This window comes from Gossypium hirsutum, chromosome A06 (assembly GCF_007990345.1).
Source record: "Gossypium hirsutum isolate 1008001.06 chromosome A06, Gossypium_hirsutum_v2.1, whole genome shotgun sequence".
Classification (NCBI taxonomy): domain Eukaryota; kingdom Viridiplantae; phylum Streptophyta; class Magnoliopsida; order Malvales; family Malvaceae; genus Gossypium; species Gossypium hirsutum.
In genome coordinates, this window is record NC_053429.1 from 126,718,064 (window position 1) to 126,744,359 (window position 26,296).

Sequence of the window (26,296 nt, forward strand, 5' to 3'; positions counted from 1 at the left end):
AATGGCCATGTTAACTGAATATTCATATATATTTTTCCTCCTCCTCCTCTCCATTCCACATCCTTAATGTATATAACACTTATAAGTAACATTATCTATAATTTTTATTATTCACTTTTATGGATATTCAAGCTGTCCATCTGTGTCATAGTCACTAAATTATTTATATCTGGAGCTATAAAACTCCAAATTAAGATTCGCTAATTTTTCCTGAAACTAGACTCATATATATTCTTACCATAAAATTTTCAGAATTTTTGGTTTAGCCAATAAGTACAGTTTATTCTTTAAATTTATCCCTGTTCTGCTGTCTGATAGTTTCGACCCTTCTTCACTAAAAATGAATTATTTTACAGTAAAAAAACTTGGATAATATTCCCGTTGATTTCTCCTGAAAATAGACTCATTAGGGATTCTAAACATATAACTTTAGGCCTCTAATTATTTTTCTCCAATTTTTAGTGATTTTCCAAAGTTAGAACAGGGGAACCCGAATTCATTCTGACATTATCTCACAAAATTCATTATATCTCATAATTTACAATTCAATTGCTTATACCGTTTCTTCTATAAGAAACTAGACTCAATAAGTTTTAATTAAATATTTTATTCATCCTCTAATTCAATTTCTACAATTTTTTGTGATTTTTCAAACTTAGACTACTGCTGCTGTCCAAAATAGTCTTAGTGCAAAATGTTGATTTTTTACTTTTAATTTCAATTTAATCCTAACTAAATTCACTTACTTTTCTATCTTAATTTATACTTTACTTCTACTCAATTTTTAACCAAACTTAGACATAATTATCTATTTTTCATCATAAAACCATAATTTCGAAATTCTTTCAATTTAGTCCATAAAGCATAAAACTTATGAATCACTTTACAATTCAATCCTTATTTCATTTCTAACTTAAATTTTTATCAATTTAGCCCTTAATTCATCTTTTTGTTCAATAAGAACAATGTCTTATAATCAACTATCTTACAATAAATCAACTTAACTTCATCAAAACCTTGTTCTAAAGTTTCTAAAACATCAAAATTAAGTAAAAAGGGCTAAATTGACATACCTATTTAAACCTCAAGCTTCAAACTTTAATTTTCCCTTTTTTCTTTCTTTTCTCCTTTCTTTCTTTCTTTCCTTGCTTTTCGTTTTGCCTATTATGTTTCTATTTCTCCTCTTTTTTTTTTCCTTTATTTCCTTTTATATATACACACATGTATTTATTATTTAAATAATAAGTATTATTTATTTATTCATGTGTATATTATTAGTACATTTTTATTCATTTATAACCATACATTTGTCATTATCTAATATATTTATCATATAAAATATTATAATATAATTATTTCATTAATAAATATCTTTTATAATTAATAAATATCTTTTAATACTTAAATACAAGCATTACAAGTGTATGTATTTTTTTTATTAATACACTTGTACCCAATCATGACCACACATTTGTCTTACTTTTATTTATTTATCATATAATATTAATTTAATAATAATAAATACACTAATATTTACTTAAATAATAAGCAAATACATACATGTATTACAAATGTGTGTATTATATTTATTACAATTGTATTTTATTTTTGCCATATACTTAGCACTCTTTTTGGCTTATTTACTTATTTAGTCCTTTCAATTTTCTTTATTCTATAATTAAACTTTCACACTTCATTCAATTTAATCATTTTATCAAATTATCTTTAATTTAAACTAGTTCACTTAATTAAACTCTAATTAACCACTCGATTAACTTCGTAAATATTTTTAATAAATATTTACTAATCTATTTTTCAGAAACGGAGACCCGAAAATACACTTTTTTAGTAACGGTAAAATTCGGGTCATTACACGACATCATCCTATACCTTTTACCAATTATTTAATGTCATTCCAACATCTTTTTTTCATGTGATTAACACATAATTTTAGTAATTTTTATAACTTAAACCTTAGACATTGGACCATGAACTCTAAACTCTAAAACCCTTCCCTCTGATCATTGAATTTTGAACCCTTTAGCCTGAATGAACATTAAACCCTAGATCATAGATTTTAAACCCTAACCTTTGATCGTATACTTGAGCCTTAGATCCTACATCTTGGACCCTAGATTCAGGGTCTAAGTTTTGGAGTCTAAGATTTAAGATTCAAGATCCAAAGTCCAGAGTTTAAGGTCTAAGTTAAAAAATTATTAAAATTATGTGTCAATGACATAAAAATGTTGAAATAACATTAAATAATTTATATGTGATACATGTTGACGCTGCGTCTCTGTTTCATACAATCATTTTTTATTATCAAAATATTAAATTTTAGTTTATTTTCGATACTTTATCTAACATGATTTTAGTCTACATACTTTAATTTTGAGACATCAAGTCCCTATATTATTTTATTTAAAAATCTTGATCATTTGTTTAATTTTGCAATTATAAAAAGATAGAATAATCGATAATGCACTTAATTGACATATGTTTATTATTTGATTTAATACCCTCCCCAAGCTATTGATACCTCGTAGCAATGTATCGATACTATAGGCTTTAATACAGTCCGGGTCAGTCTGGCCTGAGTTTAGCATCTATACTTGGGCTGGGCTTGGGAAAAATTTTAGGCCCATTTTTTTAGACCGGATCGAGCCTGGGCCTATCAACAATTAATTTATTTTTTGAAAAATAATAAATATATATAATATACTTTATTTAGAAAAAATAATTGATGATGTGACATATACATGGACTGCTATATGGATACCACATCAGCAAAATTAACAAACATTAATTTTTTCGTCGTCTATTTTGATATGATTTGACAAATAATGTAACTTCAAGAGTTAAAAACATATAAAATTTTAAACGAATAACTAAAATAATTTTTTTATAAAGTTAAAGGACCAAATAATCATTACACCTTCAAATTAATTACATAATGCAAAGGCTTTATGGCCCACTGGGTTTCGATAATTTTTTAGTCAGATGTCAATTTAGAATTTTTAATCTCTCATATGATTTGGTTTAGCTTGTTTTACTCTTTAAAAATAATGAAATATAAAAAATAAATTTACATTAATAATAATATTAATATATTTTTATAGTTAAATTTAAATAAAATTTTTTATTAAATTTTAAACAATAAAAAAGGTTATTATAACAAGTTGGGTTAAGCTTGGGCTTGAGTTAAGATGTAACGCCCCATACCCGAGACCATCGCCGGAGTCGAACACGAGGTGTTAACAGACTTAATTCATTACTTAAACAGCTCAAACAATTTATTTTTAAAATTTTCAGTCAAGCTAACAATCTGCGCCATAGTCGCTTAAAAATTCATATCTCGAGTTACGAAACTCAAAATCCAATTCTGTAAATTTTCCCTGAAAATAGACTCATATATCTACTTACTAATTTTTTTCTAGAATTTTTGGTTGAGCCAATTAGTACAGTTTATTAGTTAAAGTATCCCCTGTTTCAGGGTTTGACTGCTCTGACCTCTGTGTATTACGAATCAGATATCTCCCTGTAAAGAGTTTCAATGACTATGCCGTTTAGTTCTAATAAAACTAGACTCAATAAGGAATCTTTACATATAAATCATGACTTCTAATTATCTTCGAAAAATTTACGGTGAATTTCCAAAGTCAGAACAGGGGATCCAGAAATCGCTCTGGCCCTGTTTCACAAAAATTTAAACATCTCATAAAATATAACTCATATACTTGTTTTGTTCCATCCATATGAAAATAGACTCATAATTATTCAATTCCATATTTTATTCACCATCTAATTGTATCTCTACTATTTTTAATGATTTTTCAAACTCACGTCACTGCTGCTGTCTGAATCTATTTTATGGTAAATTTTACCTATTTCATGTTTTCCATGGATTAGCTAGTAATTTAGCATACATAACACCAAATATGATCATGATTAGCCATTCCAATGGCTAATCATTACCAAGCATTTCCATACCACTCAATAACCATATCATAAGACCATATATACAAAATGATTATAATGCTACTCAAAATATGCAAGCCATTATGCCAAGATGGTATACGGATATAGTGTGAGCATGCCTCCGACCGTTCCCGATTTCCGAGCTGGCTTGTCAACACTACAAGGAATGAAAAGGAGGAAGTAAGCATAAATGCTTAGTAAGCTCACATGCAAATAGCAAGTAACACAACTATATAAGCAAACATAAAACATCATTTGCATAATCATCACCGAGACATTCATATCACATTTTCATTTATCATCTTACCATATGTTGTTATATCGAGTTTTCAACCCGAGGGTTAAGTGCATACCTGTTCAAAGTATTCATTTCACAACACTTACCAATACGTCCCTTTCATCTCGAGTATTCCTCCATTTGAGTAGAATTTTACCCGTTGAACACATCGGAATATAATTCGGATACATGGAAAGTTTGCACATAAGTGAACTCGGACTCAACTCAACGAGCTCGGGCGTTCGCATCCATAAGTGAACTCGGACTCAACTCAACGAGCTCGGATGCCTAGTTACATCTCTCGAACTCGGACTCAACTCAACGAGTTCGGACATTCGCATCCATAAGTGAACTCGGACTCAACTCAACGAGTTCGGATGCTCAACCATCCTAGTGACATGTCACTTGTATCCTAATCTATTCCTAAGGTTCAAACGGGATTTTCCTCGAACACATCTCCTTGCCATCTTCCGTAAAATACCGAAACCAATACTCAGTAGTACTTTATATTTAACAATTAATACACATAATTTGCATTTTATTCGAAAATAACCACAAAGCATAATATTTCATGATAAAAATCAGCATCATATCATATAAACAACATTAAATTGCTTAAAATGACAATTATGTTACTACATTTACACATGAACTCATCTCGTATGCGAAAATGGCTACTTTTACCATTTCGTCCACAACTTGGTATTTTCCCCATTTTAGCCCGAATTTTAGTTTTCCTTGCTCTATCATTTAAAATATAGTCTAATTAGGACTCACATTATTCAAATTGAGCCAAAATCATATTTTGGCAAAATTACAGTTTTGCCCCTAAACTTTTGCATATTTACACTTTTGCCCCAAAGCTCGTAAATTAAACTTCAGCCTATTTTCTTATGTTTTATGACATGCTGATCATTTTTCCCTTCTATGGCAACATCAAATTCTCACTCTAACATGCACTTATGACTATTAGGTATTTTTACCGATTAAGCCATTTTTCTAGTTTTCACTTAAAACCGAGTAGCACAAGTTGTCTAACATAATTTAAAACCTCATATTCTATCATAAAACACCAACATACACAAATTTCACCTATGGGTATTTTTCCAAATATGAACCCTAGGTTGAATTATTGCTAGCATAAGCTTAATCGAGCTACCGGGACTCCAAAAACGTAAAAATCATTAAAAACGAGGCTAAAACGGACTTACAATCGAGATTGGAAGCTTGAAAAACCCTAGCCATGGTTTCTCCTTGCTATATTCGGCCATGGGGTTGAAGATGAGCAAAATTGGCTTTTAATTTTGTATTTTAATTCATTTTACCCCTAAATGACCAAAATGCCCTTACTACTAAACTTTCCAAAAATTCCATCCATATCCAATTTTTGTCCATAGACTTATAAATTGGTAAAATTGCTATTTAAGACCTCCTAATTAATATTTCAAAACAATTTCATACTAGAAACTTCTAGAATGCAAGTTTTACAAATTATTCGATTTAGTCCCTAATTTCAATTTAAGCACTTTATGCATAAAATTTCTTCACGAAATTTTCACACAATCATGCAATCATATCATAGACCTCAAAATAATCATAAAATAATTATTTCTATCTCGGATTTTGTGGTCACGAAACCACTATTACGACTAGGCCCAAAATCAGAATATTACAACTCCCCCCCTTTAGGGATTTTCGTCCCCGAAAATCTTACCAGAAAAGTGGTCTTCACTTTTAATCTCATATTCGGTGCCGAAGAACTTTCACTTAGGCTGTACCTCCAATACATCTCTTTAATTTCTCATATGATCTAAAAGCTTACAGTCTCAACTCTCAACTGTTCTTAAATTTTCAACCTTTCTCAGTTTCCCATGATATCATGACATAAAACCCAGATCTCAACTTGATTTAATGGAGACTGGAATTCCAAGAAATCCAACAATCAAAGAGACCTGAAATTCCATGAATCTGATGAGTAGGAATTCATTCAATACCGATATGATTTATAGATCCCGCCAAACATTTAACAATAGGATACATCACATTTTCCTCTTTCCGCCATGGAAATAATTCTGATATGGCCTTAAGAATAATCCTTCTCATTTCCATCCCAATATCAACACTGGCAAGGATAATTTTGATAGATCCCATTGTTCGGCTTTAACCCCTTTAACAACTCTGATTTTATGTAACATCGAATGCTCTAAACTATCACATTACCTCACTGTCTTGAAACACATCACAATTCATACAACGATACATTACTGAAAGTCAGGAAGTCTTTACTCAATGTAGACTAGTCTAGTTCAGACGCTTCGGTTACCAATATTCTCATCTATCCGAACTCTGTCAACATGTAATAAACTTTTCAGCTTTCACAAGACGAAAACCTTATCATTCGTAGTGACTTTAACTAATATCCAACTCTTTCTAATAAATATACACTTCTCGTTCAGACTATTTACTCTTTTATCTGTACAAAATGAAATTCTATTATCAGACTTGAGAAAACTAATCCTGACATAATTGTCACATGAAATCTTTCAAATAAATAATTCACCATACCGACTGAAACTCGCGCTTTTATCACCTATGCCTTTACTGATGTCAAATTCTTACACAGGAATTAGAAAAAATCCCAATACTAAAATCACCACATTACCAAGATCAAATTAGAAGTATAGTCATATTTGACATGATTATCACGAGCTGAAGAACGCACTTCGAACACGAGTCATAATTGACAAATTATGGAACAAAGATAACAAGGAAACCGAATAAAGAAATCCAAGATAGAGAAATCCAGAATAAAGAAACCCAAGATACGATACTATACCGGAGAATCGAAAACCAAACTCATAGAGAAAATATAGAATACCCCGATAATTCTTCAAAGAAAGAAAGTCCAGAAGAAAACATCATTTAATCCCACTGAAATCAAATATAACAAGATCAATATATCTTCCCATACATATATATCAGATGAAGCATCAAGTAGAAGAAACAGAATCATAATATCATATGTATTCTCTCATAAATTCTTATCAGACGAAATGAAATAGAATACCCGATGAAATAGAACAATATAAATTATAAACCAGTCAGACTACCAATGCTTTCATCCAACACCAGGATTAAAAGACATTCCCATATAACAAGAATTTCTTCAGAAGATCAATAGCCATAGAAATATTTTTGAGAACGGGTAAACACATAGAACATCTCAAAAGAGACTGCTAAATCTGTCCAGTCATAACTGTCACACTCAGATAGTTCACATTTAAATTATAATTTCCCCAACTAGTTCTGCCGTCACAAATTTCATATTAAACCATTCACTAAAGAAGGCCAGTTCTGAATAAATTTCGATTTACACTTTTCTCGACCTTGCAACTGAGTAATTCGGTTTACCAAGGAGAATTCCTTTTCTAACTGGGACAGTGCATAACTCCAATAATCTTTACGTCAATCCGATACTTTACTGGCTCTGACTTTACTTATCAGCTCATTTTCAATCTCTGATCATACTTATAATTATTCTATCACTGAACTCTTTGGGTTCTCAACCGAAAACTTATTCAATACAAATCTCATGAAATTCCATTATAAGTACCACTTTGGTAAGGGGGAGGGTTGTAGGACCTCTGACTCGACTTTCTTATACATACACATATGACACAACTCCCATCATCATAGCAACATCATCAAAATCATGTCATTCATTCATGTTGGCTTACACCAATTTTCCTATTGTCCCATTTAGGCAATATACTTATGCATACATTCTATGTTTTCTAGATAGCTTTACTTATCCATTCATTTAATTAAATTAATTCATGCTCATGACATCATATAAGGCCAAACAAACATAGATATTTGCATCACAATCACAACTTTCATTTTGTGCATCATCATGTACATATCATTACAATCATATAATTCAGTCCAACAATTTAACATAGATAAGTTCATTTCATTATAATCCTTTATCTCATAAAAAATTGTATATCATTAACATTCATCAACATTCAACGTCCAATCAAGACAATGACATTTTCATTCGTATCATGATATTATGACCTTTATTCATGCCTCTACTACTTTCTATTTATTCAGTTCATCTTATCAAGTAAGCCACATACACTACATCGTATGAGCATTAAGCAAATATGGATATTTATCACAACATGAACTTTCATCTCACATATTATCACATATGTATCATAAACTTTTATTCATACTTTTTTGAACCGAGACTTATCATAATCATAACTTTACTCAAATACCTTCACATAACATTGAACATGGTCAGCGCAGCTCGGTTGGAGAGTACTCTGTCTAAATAAGACGGTACTCATACGCGTCGGAAGACATCACACTATCACAGATCAGTGGCATGTATAGCTAAACTTTTACACATGCTAGGTTAGTCCGAGAACCGACTAAACCTGCTCTGATACCACCAAATGTAATGCCCCGTACCCGAGACCATCGCCGGAGTCGAACACGAGGTGTTAACAGACTTAATTCATTACTTAAACAGCTCAAACAATTTATTTTTAAAATTTTCAGTCAAGCTAACAATCTGCGTCATAGTCGCTTAAAAATTAATATCTCGAGTTACGAAACTCAAAATCCAATTCTGTAAATTTTCCCTGAAACTAGACTCATATATCTACTTACTAATTTTTTCTAGAATTTTTTGTCTAGCCAATTAGTACAGTTTATTAGTTAAAGTTTCCCCTGTTTTAGGGTTCAACTACTCTGACCTCTGTGTATTATGAATCAGATATCTCCCTGTACAGAGTTTCAATGACTATGCCGTTTATTTCTAATAAAACTAGACTCAATAAGGAATCTTTACATATAAATCATGACTTCTAATTTTCTTCGAAAAATTTATGGTGAATTTCCAAAGTCAGAACAGGGGATCCAGAAATCGCTCTGGCCCTGTTTCACAAAAATTTAAACATCTCATAAAATATAACTCATATACCTGTTTTGTTCCATCCATATGAAAATAGACTCATAGTTATTCAATTCCATATTTTATTCACCATCTAATTGTATCTCTACTATTTTTAATGATTTTTCAAACTCACGTCACTGCTGCTGTCTGAATCTATTTTATGGTAAATTTTACCTATTTCATGTTTTCCATGGATTAACTAGTAATTTAGCGTACATAACACCAAATATGATCATGATTAGCCATTCCAATGGCTAATCATTACCAAGAATTTCCATACCACTCAATAACCATATCATAAGACCATATATACAAAATGATTATAATGCTACTCAAAATATGCAAGCCATTATGCCAAGATGGTATACGGATATAGTGTGAGCATGCCTCCGACCGTTCCCGATTTTCGAGCTGGCTTGTCAACACTACAAGGAATGGAAAGGAGGAAGTAAGCATAAATGCTTAGTAAGCTCACATGCAAATAGCAAGTAACACAACTATATAAGCAAACATAAAACATCATTTGCATAATCATCACCGAGACATTCATATCACATTTTCATTTATCATCTTACCATATTGTTGTTATATTGAGTTTTCAACCCGAGGGTTAAGTGCATACCTGTTCAAAGTATTCATTTCACAACACTTACCAATACGTCCCTTTCATCTCGAGTATTCCTCCATTTGAGTAGAATTTTACCCGTTGAACACATCGGAATATAATTCGGATACATGGAAAGTTTGCACATAAGTGCCACATATGTAGCCAAGCTACCATGTAACCCGCCCATAAGTGAACTCGGACTCAACTCAACGAGCTCGGGCGTTCGCATCCATAAGTGAACTCGGACTCAACTCAACGAGCTCAGATGCCTAGTTACATCTCTCGAACTCAGACTCAACTCAACGAGTTCGGACATTCGCATCCATAAGTGAACTCGGACTCAACTCAACGAGTTCGGATGCTCAACCATCCTAGTGACATGTCACTTGTATCCTAATCTATTCCTAAGGTTCAAACGGGATTTTCCTCGAACACATCTCCTTGCCATCTTCCGTAAAATACCGAAACAATACTCAGTAGTACTTTATATTTAACAATTAATACACATAATTTGCATTTTATTCGAAAATAACCACAATGCATAATATTTCATGATAAAAATCAGCATCATATCATATAAACAACATTAAATTGCTTAAAATGACAATTATGTTACTACATTTACACATGAACTTACCTCGTATGCGAAAATGGCTACTTTTACCATTTCGTCCACAACTTGGTATTTTCCCCATTTTAGCCCGAATTTTAGTTTTCCTTGCTCTATCATTTAAAATATAGTCTAATTAGGACTCACATTATTCAAATTGAGCCAAAATCATATTTTAGCAAAATTACAGTTTTGCCCCTAAACTTTTGCATATTTACACTTTTTCCCCAAAGCTCGTAAATTAAACTTCAGCCTATTTTCTTATGTTTTATGACATGCTGATCATTTTTCCCTTCTATGGCAACATCAAATTCTCACTCTAACATGTACTTATGACTATTAGGTATTTTTACCGATTAAGCCCTTTTTCTAGTTTTCGCTTAAAACCGAGTAGCACAAGTTGTCTAACATAATTTAAAACCTCATATTCTATCATAAAACACCAAAATACACAAATTTCACCTATGGGTATTTTTCCAAATATGAACCCTAGGTTGAATTATTGCTAGCATAAGCTTAATCGAGCTACCGGGACTCCAAAAACGTAAAAATCATTAAAAACGAGGCTAGAACGGACTTACAATCGAGCTTGGAAGCTTGAAAAACCCTAGCCATGGTTTCTCCTTGCTATATTCGGCCATGGGGTTGAAGATGAGCAAAATTGGCTTTTAATTTTGTATTTTAATTCATTTTACCCCTAAATGACCAAAATGCCCTTACTACTAAACTTTCCAAAAATTCCATCCATATCCAATTTTTGTCCATAGACTTATAAATTGGTAAAATTGCTATTTAAGACCTCCTAATTAATATTTCAAAACAATTTCATACTAGAAACTCCTAGAATGCAAGTTTTACAAATTATTCGATTTAGTCCCTAATTTCAATTTAAGCACTTTATGCATAAAATTTCTTCGCGAAATTTTCACACAATCATGCAATCATATCATAGACCTCAAAATAATCATAAAATAATTATTTCTATCTCGAATTTTGTGGTCACGAAACCACTATTACGACTAGGCCCAAAATCAGGATATTACATAAGATTTTTTTAGAATCGAAACTAGACCAAGCCCAATCATGAATTCCTCGAATTATTTGTCCATAATCATTTAAAACAATACTGGATAATTGAAATATATTCAAAATTTTAAATTAAATTAAGTTTGGATCAAACTCACTTATGATATATGATTTAGCTAAAGTGAAATAAGAACTCGAAAATGCAAATTTTATGAATAAATTTTTGTTTTGGTCACTATATTGAAAAATTATAATTTGGTCATTGAACTATTTAAAAGTTTTCTTTTAAGTCATTGGATTGTTAAAATTGATGTTATATGACTTTTTCTATTTGCATTGCATGCACACACTATAGGAAAATAGGGTTTTAGCGACGTTTTTAGCGGCGTTTTATCAAAAAACGCCGCAAAAGTTGTAAAACACAGAGCAATAGCGGCGTTTTTGTTAACACGCCGCTAATAACAGAGCAATAGCGGCGTTTTTGTTAAAACGTCGCTAAAAACAGAGCAATAGCGGCGCTTTTGGTAAAACGCTGCTAAAAGTCAGAGCAATAGCGGCACTTTTGGTAAAACGCCACTAAAAGTCGGAGCAATAGCGGTGCTTTTTGTAAAACGCCGCTAAAAGTCATATAACCCTTAAAACCTTAAACCCCAACAAAATTTTGAACACTAATCTATAACCCCTAAAATACTAAACCCTAAAAACCCTAAACACTAAACTATAACTTCTAAAACCTTAAACCCAAAAAACATCACATGGATGTTGATGTGTATATACATATATATTAATGCAAACCTTATGTTCATAATAAATTATGGAAGCAATACTTAATATTGATTAAATTTATTTTTTGGTTTACGGTTTAATATTTAAGGTTTAAGGTCTATGGTTTAGGGTTTTATGGTTTAAGGTTTAATGGCCATGGGTGTATAGTATGTTAATCTCAAGTGAATCATATTCAATAATTAAATCCTAAACCCTATAATTAATTATTGTTATCGATAATAGATATCTTGATTTTGATAAAAAATATTTTTTATATATTAATAAGGTGTTATATTGTTTAATGGATTAAAGGGATATTTTGTGGAAAATGTTTTAAATGATAAGTTTACCTTTAAATTTTATTTACACTCATTTGTGTCTCCACGTTTTTTAATTGTAACTCATTTTCTTTTTAAAATATATATTTGTGTCTCCACGTTTTTTCATTTTCTTTTACACAATTATTGATATAACATCATTTTATATTTATATATTGCATGGATACATAAATATTTATATTTATTCAATATAAAAATATATTGATGTATTTATTTTTTTAAATGTGTATGATTAAATCAAAATTAAAGTTTCAGCTATACATTTAAACCACAATTAGAATTTCACGTCTACAATTACACATTAAACTGAAATAAAAAATAAACTCAAAAAAAATAAAAATTTAAAAATTTAAAATTTAAAAATAAAAAATTTAAAAATAAAAACTTAAAAATTTAAAAATTTAATATTTAATATTTTAGTCCATGTTTCAATTAAAAAGTTCAATATTCAAAATTAAAAAAAATTTCGAAAGAGAAAAATAAAAAATATGTTAAAAATAAAAAAATTAAAATTAATCAATAGTGGCATTTTACATTAAAACGCCACAAAAAATTGAGTTATAATGGCGTTTTTGCTGAAAACGCCGAAAAAAAAAAGCACTAATTTTTTATGACCCGCTCATTAGTCCCTAAAATCCCTAGCCTTAAAATCCCTAAATTGCCATATCGTTTCGTTTCTAGTTCTTTTTCGCAATGGATGGCGAAGACGACGCCCCGAAATCATTGATGGAGGAGATGTACGCGAACGGCATCGAGGGCGTTGACGATGCGCCGTCATCCTCAACTTCGACAACGATCCGGAAGAACCGGCCCATCATTAGCAGCGAGCAGCTAGACATCGAGGCCAACGCTGCGCTTTACTCGGGCCGTACCAAGATCATGCGGCTCATATTCTTAGCCGACCACTGCGACAATTCCGGGATGCAATTGGAGGCCCTAAGGATGGCTTACGATGAGCTCAAGAAGGGGGAGAACACTCAGCTATTCCGTGAAGTGGTCCAGAAGATCGACGGTCGATTGGGTCCCAACTATTCGATGGATGCCAAGTGGTGCGCTATCGTTGATCGAAAAGCCGACCAAAGGAAAGATAAACTCGAGAGCGAACTCAATGCCTACAGGGTAATTCAGTTTTTCTTACTTCAAATTATTTTCTAGAAACTAGTTAGGGCTTACTTCAAAATCCAAATGGGTAATCTTTTCTGTTGTGTACAAGTTGACCAGTCTACAGTAGCCATTAAGGAGAGATTTGGCAGGTTTGAGGATGTTCTTGAACCTGGATGCCATTGCCTACCTTGGTTTCTTGGAAGTCAACTCGCTGGCCACCTGTCGCTAAGATTGCAGCAGTTGGATGTTCGTTGTGAAACCAAGACTAAGGTCTGTATATGTTGTAAATTTCTCCTTCAGGTTTCAGTCCCTTTAATAGGATCTAAATATGATATGTTTCTTTCTTCAATAAGCTCAAAATGCTGCTTCTTGCTGCAGTTGTCCTCTGTGTGGAAATACAAAAGAAGGGTGAAAGTACAGAAACCTTGTCCAAATTTGACGGCTAGAAATCATTTCTCCATGTACAGAACGAGCATAATGGGTAATTCTTACCAAGATTGGTTCTCTCTTAAAGTTCCACGATACTTATATTGGAGTTTAGGAACAGCTATTGTATGATTATTCCTACATGTTGGGATAACAAATGAAGGGTAGGGTTGAACATAAAATTTATTTATTGAGAGGTAGGAAATGAGCTCCGGTTTATTTGATAATTTTTTTTTGACATACAGAGTCTCCTGGTTCTAGCGGTTACTTGATTGTTGATGCCAATGGTGGTCTAAACCAGCAACGATCTGCGGTATGCTATTATCGTATTTTACTATAGTAGTACATTTTGGTTTTCTGAGCCCTTTTACAGCAAAGGACTGAATACTTTTCCTAAAGTAAAACAGCATTGCATTCTCTTTTGGTATGGTCTCTGTATAAATGTCTGAACTATTATTCAATTTTTTGCAGCTATTTCGTGCTAATGATGTACGTATGCATTTCCTTTTGTAGCACTAGATACGCAGCTACCAAATTTTATTCACCAAAGTCTGCAAGTATGGTTTGCTTTCTCTTTCATTTTTTTTCTCTTTCTCTAATAATTCTCCTTAGCTTGTATTCTTCTCCGGTAATAAAACGATGAACCCTTTGGTACAACAAATACGGACGGCTATTGGCAATGGATAGGCAATCAGCTTTAATCTTACCTCCTGTACATCGTCCTTATCGAACTCTTTCTGCTTCAAAACAATCATTGACTCAATCTATTTCCTCAACATTAGATCAAGGTTCTAATGCCCTTGAAGCTTATCATATCGGTTGCTTCTCGGATAACACGTAAGTTCACTCTACTTTATGTTAACCAAGGTATATTAGCTAAAGCTAGGAAATAGAAAGATCAAATTGATACTAGTGAGTGATGAAAACAAGGTTTCTATATTTACTTACTTTAGGTGATCGAATGAGAATGTTTTAGGACATGTGTATTACATGATGTGATATGCAAATATGCTTATGAGTATGTACGCATGCTAAAAAAAGACATGGATTTAATTATGTTCTGGCGTTGATTTTATTTATGCATGCTTAATTTAGTAAAAATGTTGTGTATTCATGGAATTTTTGTAATGATTCTTTTTATATAAAAAGTAAAGGAGCATTGTGGAATTAAGATGAAATGTAAGATTTTTAGAAGCAAATTAATCAATTAATACTTTTAATCACATGTATTAATCTATTACAATTTATTCTTATTTTGTTTTATTTATATACATAGTTTCCACAGGAATGAAATTTGATAACATTAATTCATGAAATATGATAAACCCTGTTTTTATATATTCTGAAAGCTCAGAAGAAGGCACTACTGGATCATGTAAAGTCAACGGAAAGGTCTTCTAATTCTCTCATCAAATGGAATTAAAAAGATGAAGTGAAGGTCTCTATCAAATAACTCGTTCACTTAAATTCATTTTACTTGCCATTATAGATTTTGAACTACTTTAATCTCTGAACTGTTAAAAAAATTAGCTTGTTTTCTTGCTTGTGTCTGCCATTCCAATCTTATCAGGATGATGCAATATGTGCCTTCCTATGTGATAATAAATTTGAAACCAAATTCCACAGTTTCGCTTTCTTTCATGTTTGATGTGCTAGTATCTTTAGGTTATCTTTGAATGAGAGAAATGAAATGATTTGTTTGATTGGCTTGATATATATCTATATTTAATGGTAATTGGAGATATGTTTTGAGTGATTAGGAATATTAGTCCTTCTGGTGCATACAGGGTTTCTATTAGTAGTAGTAGTTTTAAGTTGGTTAAGTATTTGTGAGGCAATAGTGTAACTTTAAAAAGTCAATCAAATAGTAAAATGCATTAAGGTGAGTTTCATGCATGGCCTGCTTATTAACATCATATTCCATAAAAGTATAGACACCAAGAGAGCTGATATTGTTGGTTAGGTGAGTAGGGTCGGGCGTCTCAGGACCAAGCTAATAATTGGCCATAATAGTAGCTTTACTTTATTAAAATAATTTCTTTACACCAAATTAATGGTATTAATTTTAATATTCTCAAGTCATACCTGATCTGAATTTGATTATTTGTTTTGGATAATGGAAGCGTTTGCAATTCTGCATGCAAATAATTTTTATATTGTATTATTATCATTGATTTTATAGATTTAGAAATATATATAATATAATTTCTTATTTCTTAATTCATCAATTTTTTTTATTTTAATTTCTCAAACAGATATAAGTCATAATCGTTGTCAAGTCAAGATTTATATTGAATCAAACTAATTTAATTAGATACAATTAATTTATGAAAATTTAATATTTAATTTAAATCTAAAAAATAAAATAAGAAACAATCAAACCAACTGGTTTAACCTGTGGTCTAGTTTCTTTAACATTGGCATTTATGTCCTTTAATGTCGAACTTCTACATTTATGTCTTTCATTTTGAATTTTTAGATGATAGTAGTGTCAATCAATTCTTTGTCCCTTGTTATGCTATTAGTTCCTTTGTTTTGCATTTTCTTTTTTCTTTTTTTGCCAAAGCCACTTGTCCCAGGTGTCATGTTTTTTTATGCATTTCCTTGGCTATGGGGTTTTGCTTGGTAGTTATGCAGCTATTTATTGAAAGTTGAAACTCATGCCTGTTTTATGAATGCTTACATGCATGGCAAGCTGTTGTTAGCCTTTCTTTCTATTATGTTTGTTGCTTTGTATTAGCATTCTCTATGCTACTTGCCCTGCAAAATTCCAAGTTTCCATTTTTATTAAAGATGGCATTCGGGTATTTGGAAATATTAATTATCTGATCTTTGGCAATTTTGCCCAGCAGAATTAAGCTAATTTTATGGTTCTATCTTTAATTAATGCATGACTGAGCAATGCTTCCTTTACAGGTCAGTTTCCTGTTTCTTTGTCATGGATGGATGTATTTATTGGAAAATGGGACAAAGTAACTTAATACAAAGAAATTTTACATTTGATTTTCTATGCCTTTTAGATCACCTCTAATTTTAAGATTGATTGCAAATGCCTTTTTTCATTTTTTACAACTTTTTCTGACCAACAATTCATTTGTTACATATATGTTTTATTTTATTTTAATCGTTAATTGTATGTCACTAATGCTTAATTGTTATAATTTTTTACATAAATGTTTTTTTTTTACTCGAGGCTAAGAAGTTAGCATCACAATATCAAAAGGAAGCGGACAAATGCAATTCGGGTATGGAGACGTGCGAAGAAGTAAGGGAGAAAGCTGAAGAAGCGCTATCGGCTCAAATGAAATTAACAGCAATGTGGGAAATAAGAGCTCGTCAGAAAGGGTGGAGAGAAAAGGTCGCCAAATCTAATGCATTTCCTTATTTTATTTAAGTAACTTCATTATAATGTCTTATTTTATTGATATTTTTATATTTAATCTAGTTTTTATTATTTATTTTAGTTTTGATTCTAAATTTTTTATTTTTATTTTAATATTTAAGATAACTTGAGTTCTAACTTTTAGATTTTAATTGTGTTATTAATTTATTATTTTAAATTCTAAATTTAAATTCATTAATTTTGTATTCAGTTTTAAAGTTAAAATTTTAATAGAAAATTTTTATATTTATATCATTCAATATTTTGATAATGAATTTTAAATTTTTTATATTTTTCACGACTTTTATAATATTTTTTTTTTGAATTTCATGACCTTTAGCGGCGTTTGTGGGATAAGCGCCGCTAAAGGTCACGACCTTTAGCGGCTTTTTTTCAAATAAACGCTCTGCAAATTTTAGTGGCGCTGGAAATAGCGACGTTTTTAGCGGCGCTTAGAGAAACGCCGCAAATAGTTTTAGTGGCAAATAAAACGCTAAAGGCCTAAAAAAAGCCGCTAAAAGTCAGTTTTGCTGTAGTGACAGATTGAATGGTCTCTTTTTCCTTCACTTCTACGGTTCATTTTTTTATTTTTATGAAATAACTTTGGACGTCAATAATCTACAAACTAAAATTCAAACATTTTTTTTCAACATTAAGATCATCAAAACAACTTGAGTCTAAGGTATGTTTTTCTACACATCAATGGGTACCAATATACTATACCGATTATCTAATCCTTACTTGAAGCTCGTTGGCGAAATTTAAAAAAAAATAACTTAATAACCTAGTGACTTAAATAAAAATTTTAGAATTTAGTGACCAAATAAAAATTGTTCCCATAATTTAGTGACTAATGGTGTAGTTTACACACTTCCTCATGGCCCAATTGAAGTTTTTGGTACTCCTAAACACTAGTAAAAAAGTTTTAATAGTAGAAATATATGAAATTTTTAATAGAAAGTACCGGTTTACTCTTTGATATACATAGTGAGACTAATCTGTTAATTTTTAAAATCAATAGGACAAAATGCAATTTAACTTTTAGTATAAGAACTTCCACGGTACGTTTACCTTGAAATTATCAATAACAATTAATAAATATAAAATGATAGAGTTAAGAATATATCAAATATTCACGAGGTGATAAGTGTTTTCAAAATTTAACATGCACAACTTAATGGGTTAGTGACAAGCCCGAGCAAAGCCATTAGTAGATGGGTAACAAATTTGGTAATATTTTAACAATTTAGCTGTTAAATTTATTTATTTAATTGTACTTGACATGCATGTAAATTTTTAAACCGATCCAATATTTCTATCATATTGGTCTAAAATATTGTATATATTGAGCTATTAATAATTTTTTTATATGAAATAAATAGTTAAAGTTTGTTAACGTAGATCAAATTTGACATGTATAATTTATTTGAATAGAATATAAAATATGATAGTTGAATGATTAGAATATTAATAGTATAAAAAAATAAAATACATATTTTAAATTTAATATAAAAATATTTAAAAAAACACTAAAATAAATTAATAAAAATCTTCAATGACTTTTGAATTTAAATCACAATTATCGAAACTGGATTAAGTTAAATCAAAAATTAATTAAGGTATCAATTTAGAATAAAGAGTTGAATTAATTATCTCACAAATTGATCGAATCGACGGATAGGATAAATTTTTCCAATTTTTAAATACTTTATTACATTTTATGTCAAACTCACATGATTTTTTTACACTTGACTTCTTCTGCTAATTACTGTCCGCACGTGCCAACTCTTTTATCATCTTTCAACGACGTGTACGGTATAGATAGCTTGCCTTCAATTTTTTTTATTTACCAAATTCTGCTATTAGTCCCTATACTATAAGTAGTTTGCGAATTTAGTCTCTATATTTAAAAAAAAAGTCAATTTTAATCCTTATACATCTTAGCATTTAAAATTTTCATCATCCACAAAGAGTGGAAATTAAATATACTTGGTTAATTTATGTCACTAATCCTGTACAGAGCATAAAGTTATTCTATATTCTCTAATTTGATCATTCATAATTCTTATATTTTTCAAATTTCTAAAATTTAACAAGCTGACATAATATTACATATATGATAATATGTTTGACGTATAATATTTTGAAAATAGTAGAACTTAATGAATTTAATGGTTATTGTTTAGATCAAGATTGGAATTCAAAATTAAAAAAATATAGGGACTAAAATAATCAAATTAATTAAAGTACATAGACTAAATTCACAACTTGCACATTGCATAGCCAGATTTAACCTATTTTTACATTTAAATATATAAAAATATCACCCATCCACCGCCTCCCAATAGAGAAGATAGGCTTTTTTTAAGTAATTCAATTTTTTTTATTAATTATGATAATGGCCAACATAAAAATTATGTACGTAAATGATCTGATTTCTATAGTGTATGTCGGTGCCGTCAGACACACTGGCAGCACCAACCCCATCATCGGCCAATGGATGTATTTTTTTTAAACATTTTCAATTCATTCCCTAGCATATTTAAATTTAGATAAACTCAAAATTTTTTTTTGAAAGATAGATTTGAATAATTTAAATAACAATTTTATATAATATTTTAAGTTTAATGTTTAAAAAAAACAAAAAAAAAATATTTTTATTATTCCTATAATTTTAAGTGCTATTTAAATTTAATTATAAAACGAGATAGATCATGGAAATACACCAAAAATTAAAAAATATAAAATTTGGTGGCTACCTGCTGCACCCTTTTTCAGCAAATTAAAAAGGTTCGCTGCTTCATGTTTTACATAACACCACTAAAAAATTATTATTATATTTTTTAAATGCAATTATTGGCCTATGATGATGTGGCGTCAACGACAAACGCTGTAGAAGTTGAATTATTTTCGTAATTATCCGTAAAATTTGGGTTACTTTTATTAAAAAAAAAAACCGAGAAGAGAACCTCGCCTTTGCTTAAGATAGCCGGACACTTTCTGACTTTCCCTTCTGTCAGTTTTTCATCAACAGGTTTGCCTCTTACCAGAACATCAATGGATGTTAGTGTAAAGAGATGGAGCATGATACGCCCTGCTCAAGATACTCCTAAAGAAAGGCAATGGATTTCAAATCTGGACCTGGTGATGACAACGTACCATCTCCCTTTGCTGTTTTTCTACAAACCAAATGGCTCCTCTGATTTCTTTAAGCCTCAAGTGCTACAGGAGGCTTTAAGCAAGACTCTTGTGCAATTCTATCCTATGACTGGGAGGTTGGGACGTGATGAAAATGGTAGGCTCGAGATATTATGCAACGCAGAGGGTGTTCTGTGGATAGAAGCTGAAACTACGTCGGCCATGGATGATCTTGACGGTTTTACTCCCTGCTCAAAACTGAGGAAACTGGTTCCAACGGCTGATTATTCTGGAGATATCAGTTCTTATCCGCTTATTATGGCTCAGGTAAGTGAATGAAAAACTATTATCTTATTATAGATGATATAACTGTTACTTGCAGTAGGAAACCAAGGATAAGCTCTCATGAGAAAACTCAGACAGCCTGATACTGAAGTTAAAGCACAAGAAAAACTAAGCTATCAGCTAAGAAGTTAATATATGGCTTTTTTTCAAAATTCACATTAATTATGAAAATCACCCACTTATAAAATCTTATATGAGAATTTCCTGTTTTCTACCGTAAAAATTGATGCCGCTAGACTCATTGGTGATACCGGTATTTTTGTTAAAGGCATTACCATCAACAAAATATAACTACTTTCCGTTCATCTTTACAAGAAAGTGCTAATTACGGAGGTCCATGGTGGTAGCTTAGTAGTGAAGAAGATGAAACCGAAACCTTTTGCTCTTTAGTGAACCTCTCATCTGTAGTAATCATTTTAGCCCGTCGGATACAACATTTTAAACGAAAAAACTGTAATAACCCTCACCGAAGAAAAGCTAAGAACAAGATTAATCAAAGCTAAGAACAGGATTACAAGATTATTACAAACGAGTCGAACGTGAGGTTTATTGAAGAGAAAAAGGGTTTCAGTTTCATCTTCTTCACTGCTAAGCCACCACCATAGAACTCTTAGCACTTTCCTGTGAAACTGAACCGAAAGTAGCAATTAATACTTTGTTGATGTTATTACCATTAATAAAGTATTGATACTTTTTTACAAAGTGACACCGGTGCCAAGTCTAGTGGCATCTGTTTTTTTTAAAACATAGGATGGTGCCTCAATGAGTCTGGCCGCATCCAATTTTTTATTTAAAACATGGGATGGCGCCGCCAACGGGAACGATGACACTGATTTTTACTGTAAAAAAAATAGATTATTTTTGTAAAAAATTTTGCAGTTGGATCATTTTTATAATTAAATTTTTTTGTCAATTTAAAAAAAATCATAATATTTTTGCTTAAAAACGTTAATTGTTGTGTGTATATTTTGCTAGGTAACTACTCTAAAATGCGGTGGAGTCTGTCTTGGAATAGCAACTCATCATACATGGAACAACGGCCTTTCATTTCATCAATAGTTGGTCTGAAATGGCAAAAGGCTTGCCCCAAATTAGCATGCCACCACTTATTGATCATGACCGAACCCTTCTCCGAGCAAGAGTGCCGCCAACCCCTAGATTTCATCATCTCGAATATGACCCACCTCCTTTCTTAAACACCACTACGTCACTTGACCCTAAAAATCATAAACCCTCCACTGTATCTGTTTTCAAGATCACACAAAATCAACTTAATAACCTAAAAGCCAAGTCCCGGGAACGTGGAAACAAAACCAATTACAGCACCTACACCATTCTAGCTGCATACATATGGCGCTGTGCAACTAAAGCTCGAGGCCTCTCATATGATCAGCCAACCAAGTTACACATGCCAATTAATGGACGTCCCAGACTACATCCTCCCCTCCCATCAACGTAAGTGGGCAATGCAATGTTTTTGGCTTCATTAATAGCTCTATCTGGAAATCTCCAATCAGAACCGTTTGTAAATACCCTAGAACGAGTTCATGGAACATTGAAAAGGATGAATAATGAGTATCTAAGATCAGCTCTTGACTACCTAGAAACACTGCCAGATACAACAGTTTCCAGTAGAGAACCAGACATTTACCAGTGCTCAAACCTAAGTATCAACAAATGGACACTACTGTCTATATATGATGCAGATTTTGGATGGGGTCGACCAATATACATGGGTCCAGAAAACGTTGTCCATGAAGGAAAAATATACACACTACCAAGTCCAACAGATGATGGAGCTTGTCACTGGTAGCTAGCATGCCTACAGACTGCTCATATGAAACTCTTCGAGAAACATCTATACGAAGGCTTGAAGTCATTTGACAAAATCAAAGCTCGATATTAGTTGTTTGTTCCCTCTATCAATATATGTATAAACCTATAAATCTTCTACTTCTGTTTATTTAGCTAAAACTTTGTTTGAATCCTGTTTATTTGAAATTTACCTTCTAAGCTGGCCTGCCTGACGGTTTTTAATTCGTAATTGTTATAATATACGTCGGTAATAGCAGTAGGATTGATCACAAAGCAATAACAAAGAAAAATAAGAATATATAGATTTTACTTTAAAAAACTCTAATTAGGAAAAAAATCACAAAGAGAAGAAAAAAATCACTAATGTTTGAAAAACAATAATGCAAGAGGTTTTTTTTACTACACATTTTAACAATTAAACAACCTTTTCATAATCAATGTCTAATAGAAGATCGCCCCCACATATCCCTCAATTTTGTAATTTTATTTTATTTCTTTAACAAGTAAGTTGTACTTTAAACTTTTCTGACCGGATTAAACAGGATTCAAATCACACAACTCTAATAATAATTCAAGCAGAAGAGAAGCAAGAGCTATAATACGGAATGATTAGATGGCCTGGGTATTCATGATCTTAACTTTAACCTTATGTGGTTGATACATTGACAAGCTAAAGCCTTGAGAAGAAAAACAACTTGTAAAAAATGAACCCAAAAAACAATGTCAATTCCAAACAGCATCATTTGCTATGTTCTTTTTACTGTTTCAGAGGTAAACAATGGAGGACGGAGAAATTAGTGCTATATTAATACAAATTGAGCAAGAAGAAAACCAACACATCGTACACAAGTAGGCATAAATATATGATTGATAACATTTTTAACATGAAAAATGGATAAGGATTGTCTGAAACAGAGACGTTATATCATCCTATATCTTTTACCAATTATTTAATGTCATTTCAGTATCTTTTTTTCATGTCATTAACACATAATTTGGGTAATTTTTATAACTTAAACCTTAGATATTGGACCATGAACTCTAGAAAACCCTTCCCTCTGATCATTGAACTTTGAATCCTTTAGCCTGAATGAACATTAAACCCTAGACCGTAGACCTTAAACCCTAACCTTTGATCCTATACTTGAACCTTGGATCTTACATCCTGGACCATAGTTCAGGGTTTAAGGTTTGGAGTCTAAGATTTAAGATTCAAGATTTAAATTCTAGAGTTTAGGGTCTAAGTTAAAAAATTATTAAAATTATATGTCAATGACATAAAAATGCTGAAATAACATTAAATAATTTGTAAGTGATACATGATGACGCCGTGTCTCTATTTCATACAATCATTTTTTATTATCAAAATATTAAATTTTAGTTTATTTTCAATACTTTATCTAACATGATTTTAGTCTATATACTTTAATTTTGAGCCATCGAGTCCCTGTATTATTTTATTTAAAAATCTTGTTCATTCGTTTAATTTTACAATTATAAAAAGATAGAATAATCGATAATGCGCTTAATTGACATATTTTTATTATTTAATTTAATTAATTTTGGACATGTATTTTATCTAATTTAACACTTAATCAATCAATTTTTTTTGGTACAATTGTTATCCAATGTGTTGAGAAATGAGAGGATACTTGACTTGCATAAAAGATTTAACATGAGAACTTGAATTGAGGCGTGAAGGAAGGGGAGGCGCATTAGTGCACACTAGACCTCATTATGGGTAGGCTATCCATCATTTAGGCTTGAATTTGGAAAGTGTTTCATTTGGATAAAAATATAAACTCAAAAAATAGCTTTAGATAAAAAAAATTTGTTTTCTAAATGGGCTGAGCCTTGAGTGAGTTTTTTTTCACTCGGGCCTGGCCTAAATAAATTGTTTTGCTACTATTTCGCTATTATATTACTACGATTTTATTGTTGTTGTTTAAATATTGTATAACTTTTATTTTATTTGTTAATTCTGCTACTAATTTAAAGGTTTTTTAATGTATTTTTAATTTATTGGGAAATATTTATTTTACTAATTTTAGTGTAGTTGATGTATTATAGTTTTAAAATTTTATTTTATATAATAAATAATCTAGACTGGACTTAGAAAATAGATCTAAAATTTTGTATCAACCTAACCTAAACCCAGTCCATGATCAAGTCAAGTGCACACGCATCCCTCTAGCATTTATTTTTATTTTGGGTTAATTTAATTTCTTTTATATATAAATTAGACATTAAAAAGGTGGGGAGGCACTTTGCGCATAAACCAAAAACAATTGTTGGTTCGTTTTTATGAAGTAATTTTATTTTAGGGGAGGGACTTTGCCCATAAAATTTCCATTTCTTTCTTTTCTTTAATTTTATGAAGTTGGTGGAGCTTTAGGCAGATTTTTTATTTGATTTTTGAGGATAGTGAGATTCGAATATGCACTTGAAAAATTTGATTTCGGTATTTGTTTAGGAGATCGATATCGATGTTTCATAAAATTATATTGACACCAAATAAAACAATTGTTGATTCGATTTTGATAAGCGTACAGTTGGAAGAATCAATATTCAGTATATTGAAGAATACATTAGAGTGTCCAATTAAGTAGGGAAATATCAATCAAATTTAAACGACCCACGTGGTTGAGGTTGGTAGTTTAAGTTGGGCCCTTCTAGTTCGCAAGGCTACTAAAAAACTAAATCGTGGACGTGTATTTTGTGGTTATCCGTTTAATGAATGTCAGTTGTTGAGCATTCCCGTAATTAATTTACACATGGAAGGGTTGGTAGCCTAAGATGTCCTCAATCATTATAACCGACTTGTCGGTTGAAGGAGAAGACTTGTTATCAATGATCCTTTCGAAACTAAAGTAAAAATTGAGCTTGAAGCTAGAATTTGTTCATATCGGTTTATTCAAATTAATTTTGTTTCTATTTATTTTTATTAATTTTAATTTTATTAGATTTAAATTCTCCCATTTTATTTATGCACAGACGTCACATGTCGCGCGCTCGATAGTTGCCTGACATGTAACCTGGTTAAATCGAAATAATAATTTAAGATATCTCAGTCTCTTTGGGATCGATTCTACTCTATATATTGCTATTTATTTATTGCTAAGAATAATATTTTTTTTTGTGAATTCATCACCCATCACTAACTTTCTCAGTCCTCAATTTTTACAATTTTTATCAAATTGGTCCTTACCTTTTAAAGGTACACAAAAATTATAAAAAATTAGAATTTTTTTTTACATTTCCAATAAATCCTTAAAAATTAAATAATGTTATTAAATAAAATATTGGGAGCATATTTTATTGATCAATCGGTCTATAAAGTTTATCTTCATATTGGTGGATATCCACTTAATAAGATATTTTAATAATTTAATGAAAATTTTAATTTTAAAGCATTTTTATTTTTTAAAATTGCAAAATTTGAAGGAATTTTTTATTGAAAATATAAAAACATTTAATTGTTTTAATAAAAATTTTAATGTATTTTTAAATAGTAAG

General features: G+C 30.9%; 3 protein-coding genes across 31 annotated transcripts; all 3 read left to right on the forward strand.

The window, feature by feature from the left end:
* The first annotated feature begins 13,192 nt into the window (after positions 1-13,192).
* LOC107944663 (COP9 signalosome complex subunit 1) lies at positions 13,193-17,563 on the forward strand. Of its 29 annotated transcripts, none has more exons than XM_041116328.1 (8): positions 13,193-13,689; positions 13,792-13,944; positions 14,053-14,155; positions 14,346-14,524; positions 14,614-14,657; positions 14,788-14,937; positions 15,450-15,538; positions 17,294-17,563. In XM_041116328.1, exons 1-4 carry the CDS (start codon positions 13,264-13,266, stop codon positions 14,438-14,440), a joined length of 777 nt encoding a protein of 258 aa, XP_040972262.1. In that variant the 5' UTR covers positions 13,193-13,263; the 3' UTR covers positions 14,441-14,524; positions 14,614-14,657; positions 14,788-14,937; positions 15,450-15,538; positions 17,294-17,563. The 29 variants fall into 29 exon arrangements, with proteins under 29 accessions (XP_040972262.1, XP_016733966.2, XP_016733965.2 ...); XM_016878477.2 differs by having other exon boundaries at positions 14,346-14,413; positions 14,572-14,657; XM_016878476.2 differs by having other exon boundaries at positions 14,346-14,413; positions 14,572-14,657; positions 14,883-14,937.
* A 2,886-nt stretch (positions 17,564-20,449) lies between these two features.
* On the forward strand, positions 20,450-23,002 carry LOC107960294 (shikimate O-hydroxycinnamoyltransferase). Its single transcript, XM_016896610.2, has 2 exons — positions 20,450-20,947; positions 21,941-23,002. Exons 1-2 carry the CDS (start codon positions 20,540-20,542, stop codon positions 22,022-22,024), a joined length of 492 nt encoding a protein of 163 aa, XP_016752099.2. The 5' UTR covers positions 20,450-20,539; the 3' UTR covers positions 22,025-23,002.
* LOC121230578 (shikimate O-hydroxycinnamoyltransferase-like) lies at positions 22,035-22,778 on the forward strand. Its single transcript, XM_041115493.1, has 2 exons — positions 22,035-22,420; positions 22,529-22,778. Exons 1-2 carry the CDS (start codon positions 22,035-22,037, stop codon positions 22,776-22,778), a joined length of 636 nt encoding a protein of 211 aa, XP_040971427.1.
* Positions 23,003-26,296: the final 3,294 nt, after the last annotated feature.